We start from the raw sequence: 8667 nt of genomic DNA on the forward strand, positions 1-8667 counted from the left end.
TTGTTGATGTGCATTGTGGAGCCTACGGTTTCTCCAATAGTCACAATTGGCCATTGAGAACGAAAACTCTCAATTGGTACGCAATTTTGAGGGTGTGAAATATCACTTGAATTATTGCAGCTGGGAGGAAGATACTTCAGTCTTCTATTTGTGCTACATTGAGAAAAAATATTTCAGTTCGAAAAAGCAGGCCGAAAAAGCAGTTCGAAAAAGCAGGCTGAAAAAGTAGTTCGAAAAAGCAGGCTGAAAAAGCAATTCGAAAAAAGTAGGCCGAAAAAGCAGTCCAAAAAAAAAACAGGCCGAAAAAGCAGAACCGAAAAAAGCAGGCCGAAAAAGCAAGTCCGGAAAAGCAATCCAAAAAAAAAGCAATCCGAAAAAGGAAATTCGAAAAAGCAAAAAAAATTATTACAGCCATCCACAATCAAGGGCGGCAGCTAGAGAGGCACGACTTGGGCATTTGAGGAGGTTATTTTCTGTTCAGTGGTATTGCAATACATCTATTCTCTAAAGCGGCTTCATATGCCAGGTCTGATGTGTATTTTCATAGTTGCCTTTCACTATAGAGTGCTGTTGTAATTGTCATTTCGTATCAGACCTATCATTCATTAATAGATACATCATTCATTTTTACATTCCTCACAATGGTATCAGCAATCCATGGCTTTAGTTGTATTTAATCATGCATGTGATTAGCATACTGCTGTAGGGGAGTATTGAAGTTAGATATTTAGTGTTGCATTAGTTTTCATTGGCAGTTGTAGGTGCATATTACTTTACCAGCAATCATCATATTTTGATATATTTGTAAATGCCCAGAGTCTTGGCTAACTTAGTATGAATATTGTATTGGATACTCATTCTCAATTAAGGAGATACAATTGCTGGTCATTAATAGTTGTCTTTGAGCATTAATATATCATTTTTTATCAGCCAGTTAGCTTGCATACCAACTGTTTGTTAAAATACCAGTTGGCTGTAGGTGATCATTTTCATGATTAAAACTCATATATGCATTCACTATTGCCAAAAATTAGTTGCATATTTATGTTAGGTCATTGTTTAGACAATTTGGAGTCTTTTGTAAGCATTTTCTTTGAGGCAAATCCAAACAAGAATCAGTACTGCAATCTGAAAAGTTATATCAGTCAGAGGACCCTTGCTTGCAAAGTGTTTGACGAAATGTCAAACAACTGAAGTATAAAGATTTTTGGTGTTTGAAGGAGTTATAACCTATTGGGGTTATTACAGTGGTATCAAAGCGGTTTTCTTGCCATCCTGCGGGGTGAGAACCGAATTACATGAGTGATCAGCACTCTACTTTATCCAGAATGGACAAGTATAGTACAAAGTCTCAGAGGACACAATCTTGGACAATTGATAGACACAGTATCCAGAGTCGGAACAGTAGAAAGGATTGTTATTCAGACATTCGAGATGAACTTAGGAAAATAAGCCATAACATGTTTGAACTGTTGGTTAAGCACCACCGTATAAATGACAAGCTGTCCGATCCAGCTAAGGTGGATAAATTGACTGGATTTCTATTTGATAGTTCTTCTCACAAAGCACTAACTGATACAGTGGAGGATGTTACCAGGAACCTTAATGAGGAGTTCGAGAAACAAGCTTGCAACCAAGCAGAGGTTTCAGTTCAGCCACAGGAAGAAGTGGTGAAGGATATTACGCTGATAGATAGTAATTGTCAACTTGATACTCATGTTGAGACAGTTGTATACAGGTTGCCAAAGGGTGATGTCTCAGGTACTCAGGATGGTTTGGTTCCAACAAGTAGTGACTACAGCATAGTGGGTTCAAGTTATGATTATGAGGATGTCATTGTGCATGATAGTGAGATACCTGGTAGAGCTGAGTAGACATTGAGCATTCATGACTTTGCTGTGAGAGAGTACCAGGCACAGCTAGATGCTTCGTCACATGAGGTTGAGACTGGTACTACTGCACATGATTTGTCCAGCCAGCTAAAGGTGAGCGAAGATAGTATTGTGACTTCATTATCTCATCATGACAGGATGCGAGATATGATAGAGGATCACATCCGGATGATTCAGTTACAGGGTAGACATAAGGGAGTTCAGGCAAAGTCTTCTTGTGTTGACTTACAGGTGATTAGGGAAGGAATGGGAACGATGAAGTTGAGATATTTACATCTTCTATCAGATCGTGACCATCTTCTTAGCCTTGTAGGAGACTATTTAGATGCCTTGAGGAGGAAGGAGGAGGAAGTTGACAAGCTTTCTCATGAGCTTGAGGACATTCGAGCTTCTTGGAGGAATACTCCATTGGTATTACAGGACTGGGAGAGACATGGGAATAAGCATGGCATGGAGTTGAGTTTAGTTTCATCTTGCACTCCTGATACTCAGCTTTCTGCGGCACGTAAATCATATGTGGTCATTGATAATGTTGTGAGTTCATCTTGCATTCACATCCAGGATACGGGGACAATGTCAGACAGGTATGTGGAGTTAGATGGTATTGGTCATATTACTTAGCTGAGGAGTTTGCTTGAGTTACCGGCTGATTCTAGTTTACGGATATGGACTCGAGATTGTTATATTGGCATTTGGGATTCAGTTGACTGGAGATCTTTATCACTTTTTGATAGCAGTGATTGTTTGGGTGCTGTCATGGATTTGATTAGCAGATTGCACGGTGTTGTCTTTTCTTGTGCCAGCAGCTTGTCTGATGTTGGTATTAGTTTTTATACACCGGTGTTGGGCTTGGTTCATATATCCAGTCGACCATTCTTGCTAGAATGTGTTGATGGTTTTTCATATTTGGCAATGTGTACAGATGAGTCCCAGGATCATATTGACATTGATGACATCCAGGAGGATACAGTGGACAGTTTTGAAGACTTAGTTTAGTTGGCAGTTTCTTTTGGTACAGAGGAGTTAGATAGTAGTGCTATAGTTTTTGATACTCCGTATGTTGATATGAGCTTTGGAGTTGATTCGCAAGATATGGATGGTAATACTCTAGAGACCAAAAACTTTGAGGATACTCCTTTAGACAGTGCGTCAGAGGAGGTTGGTAGGAGACAGTCTAGCCAGTGCCATCATGTGTCTAGTCAGTTGAGAGTTAGTGAGCGAGACATTGCTATAGCTTGCCAGCATTTCGATGTTGCTCGTCAGTTGTTAGCAGTTTATGGATGGGGTTCTCCTACTAGTGATGAGCAGGGAGGTAGTTATCTTTCCTTGATAGAGATCCACTCTTTATGGGAGGCTATCCAAATTCTGAGACAGAATTATATGCAGTTGGTAGCCGACAGAGATTATCTTATGGAGTGGGGGAGTACAGCATACGATACATTATTGGCCAAGGAAGATGAGGTGAGTGAGCTTACTCAGCAGCTCGAGGTGACTTCTGAGTTTCTTGAGAGTACACAGTTGGCTTTCGAGGAGTCACAGTTCCATTTGGCTAAGGTGACCATGGAATTAGAGCGATTACAGTCTTTATCAGATTCTGTACAGTCACAAGCTGTGGTGTCTGGTGATCTGAGGATGTCCATGGTCGAGATTGTCAAAGACAATGGAGATGGGGATGCATCCATCCTTGATACTAACATTGGCATATCGGGTTCGTTCCCACTAGAGTCAGGTTCAGTTGAGTTGGGTGCTGTAGCAGATTGTTGTGGTATGCCTGACATGGGGGTGGCCTCTAGTACTGATGGCACGGAGACTAGAGATGTTGTATCAAAGATCAGCCGTGATGTTGGTGAGCCGACAGTTGGCATGGTTCCTACTAGTAATACTACTCCCTTGGTGATGTCTTCGGAGGTAGTAGTCAATTCCAGCTTGGTTAGTGATCGATTGCAGTTAATTTCATCTGGATTGCAGTCTGAGCCACTGACTGAGATTGGCGCATTCTATCGGCATTACACTGTGAGGCATGCTCATCAATTTACCTTTGATGACCATGTTGATGAGATGATGATACAGAGATGTACTTTGGTTCCTAACACTCGTCATCAGTTATGGGATGGTTTGACGCCTCGGGATGAGAGTTGTGATGGGCATGACATGGCGATAGGTTTTGCGATTGACAGCTTGATAATACATGACTTAGAGCAGGAGTTTGGGAGTGATGCTTCAGCAGTTGTTGTTATTGATTCTACTCCTTTGGCTATGACATCTCCTGACTTAGCTAGTGATTAGTCACAATGGGTTGTATCACTTGTTCATGGTGAGCTATTGACTGAGGTTGGTTCTTTTTATCAACATTATACTGCAGGGTATGTACATCAGTTAGCATTTGATCCTTGTGTTGAGGAGTTGATGGTAGGCAGATTTGGTTTGGGTTCCATTCCTTGTTGTTTATCTTGTGATGTCTTTTCGCCATCAGCGGTGCATGGGAGTTATGGATATGAGAGTGGTTGGTGATCTGCAGAGTTGTGTTGACTGCAAGAGTTGTACAGTGTGTGGATTCTTCATACTTGGTACAGTTTCATTCGGGAGTGTTCACCATTGTTGCAGAGTTGGATTGTACATTCCGTATAGGCCAGTGGGATGCATTGATGGAATTTACTGTGTTGGCAGTTTGATTTGTCCACTTTACTTGGGTTCTGATGTTCTAGGAGTTTGTGTCTCGTGGGTTTCTAACTGTGGCAGTTGTGATTTTGGAGTTTGGTTGAGCTGTAATTGTCAGTTTGATTATGGATTCCTCTTGGTTATATTGCAGAGGATATTACAGGAGCCTGTGTTAATTGACAGTAGTATAGTCCATGACTACATTTGGGATCCAGGCGGATTGATTGGTTTATTGTTCAGCAATTGCTTGGGGACAAGCAATTTCAGGAAGGGCGGACTGTCATGTCCCCATTTTGGAGGCAATTTGATTTAATTAATTTAATTAATTAAGTTGTCCAAAATAATGAATATTTTATGAGGATGACTAATTAATTATTTTAATTAAATAAATAAGTGATATTAAGTTAATTATTTATAAAGTTATCAAATAAATAAATATTAAAAGGTAACTTTATATTTAATTAATTTAATAAAGTGACTTGAATTATAAAATATTTTTTATAAAGTCACTAATAGATAAAACAAAATAATGTTCTAGAAGCTTCTGGAGAAAGTGGAAAAAAAAGAATAAATAGGCACCCTGGGCTTCATTCTAATTATCCAGATTTGTTGTTGTTGATGTTGATGTTTGTTGATGTGCATTGTGGAGCCTAAGGTTTCTGCAATAGTCACAACTGGCCATTGAGAACGAAAACTCTCAATTGGTACGCAATTTTGAGGGTGTGAAATATCACTTGAATTATTGCAGCTGGGAAGAAGATACTTCAGTCTTCTATTTGTGCTACATTGAGAAAAAATATTTCAGTTCGAAAAAGTAGGCCGAAAAAGCAGTTCGAAAAAGCAGGTCGAAAAAGCAATTCGAAAAAGCAGGCCGACAAAGCAGTTCGAAAAAAGCAGGCCGAAAAAGAAAAACCGAAAAAAGCAGGCCGAAAAAGCAGGTCCGAAAAAGCAATCCAAAAAAGCAAATTAGAAAAAGCAAAAAAAATTATTACAGCCATCTACAATCAAGGGCGGCAGCTAGAGAGGCACGACTTGGGCATTTGAGGAGGTTATTTTCTGTTCAGTGGTATTGCAATACATCTATTCTCTAAGGCAACTTCATATGCCAGGTCTGATGTGTATTTTCATAGTTGTCTTTCACTATAGAGTGCTATTGTAATTGTCATTTCGTATCAGACCTATCATTCATTAATAGATACATCATTCATTTTTACATTCCTCACAATGGTATCAGCAATCCATGGCTTTAGTTGTATTTAATCATGCATGTGATTAGCGTACTGCTGTAGGGGAGTATTGAAGTTAGATATTTAGTATTGCATTAGTTTTCATTGGCAGCTATAGGTGCATATTACTTTACCAGCAATCATCATATTTTGATATCTTTGTAAATGCCAAGAGTCTTGGCTAACTTAGTATGAATATTGTATTGGATACTCATTCTCAATTAAGGAGATACAATTGCTGGTCATTAATAGTTGTCTTTGAGCATTAATATATCATTTTTTATCAGCCAGTTAGCTTGCATACCAACTGTTTGTTAAAATACCAATTGGTTGTAGGTGATCATTTTCATGATTAGAACTCATATATGCATTCACTATTGCCAAAAATTAGTTGCATATTTATGTTAGGTCATTGTTTAGACAATTTGGAGTCTTTTGTAAGCATTTTCTTTGAGGCAAATCCAAACAAGAATCACTACAGCAATCTGAAAAGTTATATCAGTCAGAGGACCCTTGCTTGCAAAGTGTTTGACAAAATGTCAAACAACTGAAGTATAAAGATTTTTGGTGTTTGAAGGAGTTATAACCTATTGGGGTTATTACAAAGTCGAACCTATTATGCATATGAGCTTTTGATTTGTTTCTTGGAGTATGGGGAATTGTGTATGAGACAAGGGATTTTGCATATCATCAGCATTGGAGGGTGACAATTCTTCAGTGTTCTCAGCAATTTGAAATGGTGAAAGACCCATTGAATTTGGCATACCAGTGATAGCTTCATTCTAGGGTCATACTTGAGCCAAATTGGAGTAGATTTAGAATGTTCAGTGAATTCAATAAAAGTGATTGCATTTTTCAGGTTGGCATGGATTTCAAGGTGGATAAATTGTTTTTGAGTTGTTTTTGGAGCCATTTAGTCATGTTTTTTCTATATCAGACCTTGGAAAATAAAAATCAGAAAATGGGTAATGTTGGAATAAGATACGTAATCATTTTTTATGAAATGGGTTAGTCTTTTCTGTATTGAAAAAGTGATTGTATAAATAGGAAATAAAATCTAGTATTTTCAGACTCCTTGCATGGTGAAAAACCAGCACTTTTTATTTACGTGTATGCTGTTATAATTTACAATATCCTACAAGATTTGTATAAATGTATCTGAAGGAGAACTTGGGTTTCTTACAAAGAATCTTATTAGTTCAGAGATTCACAAGAATTATGAGATGACAATTGGAAGGTGATTCCATCCAGCTCATTACCATTAGGAGTTCTTCTTCCATTCACCAAATCACCAATGCATGGACAAATAATGAAATTTATGGCCAAAGGCATTGCAAATGCAGGATTATTTTCCTGTCTTTTTTCACAATTTTTCAAATTCCTCAAATAAAATATCTTGTTAATTTTATTGTGCTATGCTGTTTGATATTGTCTCTTACTTGTATCCATATAGTGTGGTCTAACCTTCAAGTGATTTTACATCATAAGCCATGCGTGCAATATTATACACAACAGAATAGTTTGGATTGAGATTCCTTTGCATTTAGCATTGTTATGTATATAATATAGACAAATAGAATGTATATCAGCTTCCTAGTCATTTAAAGTATCCGATACACAAGGTTAAGGAAAAAATGTCCTTTAGCCAAAATATCAAAGAAGACAATAAAAAAATCTAGCAAAAACGCAACACAAGGAAGCCAGATTGACAAAGGTTGTTAAAGAGAATCCGTGAAAGTTTGAAACCTATAACACTATTGGTTCTAAATATGTCTTATCATTATAGCATGCCATAGTAAGAGATTTATTCATGACCAGTTTTGCATTTGTTTTTCTAGTCATATATAAAAGAAGAAAGCAAGTTTTAAACTTTCAATTAAGAAAAGACAGTTACCTTACACCCACTCAAGTTCAGTGAGACTATATCATTGCAGTTCTTCACCAAGTGCTTGATACTCTGATCGGTGATCCTGAGGTATCAGAATAGATTACAGCTATTAGATCAAATGAAAGCAAAGAAAAGTGGAATACATTATAAGTTAAAAAATTAAAAACTATAATAAGAAAAGATACATGAAAAGCAAGAAGACTTCAACAGAATGTCTTGATAGAGTTTTAGCAGGAAATCCTTAGTGAACTGTTGATACCTTACATTCCAATAGATAGACAAACATTTCAGTTTGGGACTTGCAAGAGCAATGGCCTCCACTCCATCATCAGTGATTTTTTGGCAGCCATTTAAGTTAAAATGCTTTAATTTCTGCAAAGACTGCACAATTTATTAGGGCACATTTAGTAATGGAACAACTTAAAAAAAGTTAAAAATATTATATATTTCCAAGAGTTTTCCACAATATTGAGGAAAGCAATAAGGAAACTTTTTTAATTTGAGTTACCATGCCCTTGAGTAACAGAAGATGCTTGTCTTCAACATCTTGAGCAAATTCAAGGTTTATCTCCTCCACATTCATGTATCTCATCTGCAGAAAGCCATTGGAAATTTACAATATCTTCAATTATCAATAACCAAGGAATCTAATGGCAGGACCAAATATAGAATTTCTTGTCTTGTCTAGGTTATAGTATTAGGCTAAGCACTATTTGCAACTGAAAGAACAAATTGATATCTGGCCCAAATTAGATCTGCCAAATTCCAAACAAAGTAAAGAACCCAACAACTATGAGCAAGCAAAGGTAGGAAACAGATGTGAAAAGTTTGTTGAGATAAAAATCACAGGTGAGCATTCAACTTTTGAAACAGACCCAACACAATTATACATGGAATATATTTTCTTGGCAAACCAAACAACAATTACAAATTCAACCAGCATATAGATTAAAGGATATGGATAATCATAAGATAATTCTTATTGAATTATTTGCTTCCTTTG

At 37.3% G+C, this 8667-nt stretch overlaps 1 protein-coding gene across 7 annotated transcripts in view; it reads right to left on the reverse strand.

The window, feature by feature from the left end:
* Positions 1 to 8667, reverse strand: part of LOC149541179 (RNI-like superfamily protein) — a 277715-nt gene that overhangs the window by 89484 nt on the left and 179564 nt on the right. For 5 of the 7 annotated variants that reach the window (XR_016356490.1, XR_016356489.1, XM_089802183.1 and 2 more), the window contains 3 exons: positions 8173 to 8256; positions 7924 to 8045; positions 7671 to 7746 (listed from right to left, as the gene is read on the reverse strand). Coding sequence is in view for 5 of the 7 variants with exons in the window: in XM_089802183.1 (XP_089658309.1) it covers positions 7671 to 7746; positions 7924 to 8045; positions 8173 to 8256 (282 nt within the window). In the remaining 2 variants the exon portion in view is untranslated. The remainder of the gene's footprint in view (positions 1 to 7670; positions 7747 to 7923; positions 8046 to 8172; positions 8257 to 8667) is intronic. The other 2 variants (XM_089802185.1, XM_089802184.1) reach the window with 1 other exon arrangement.

Source organism: Cupressus sempervirens, chromosome 9, assembly GCF_028749045.1.
Source record: "Cupressus sempervirens isolate cs-2001-9-10 chromosome 9, ASM2874904v1, whole genome shotgun sequence".
NCBI classification, from domain to species: Eukaryota; Viridiplantae; Streptophyta; class Pinopsida; order Cupressales; family Cupressaceae; genus Cupressus; species Cupressus sempervirens.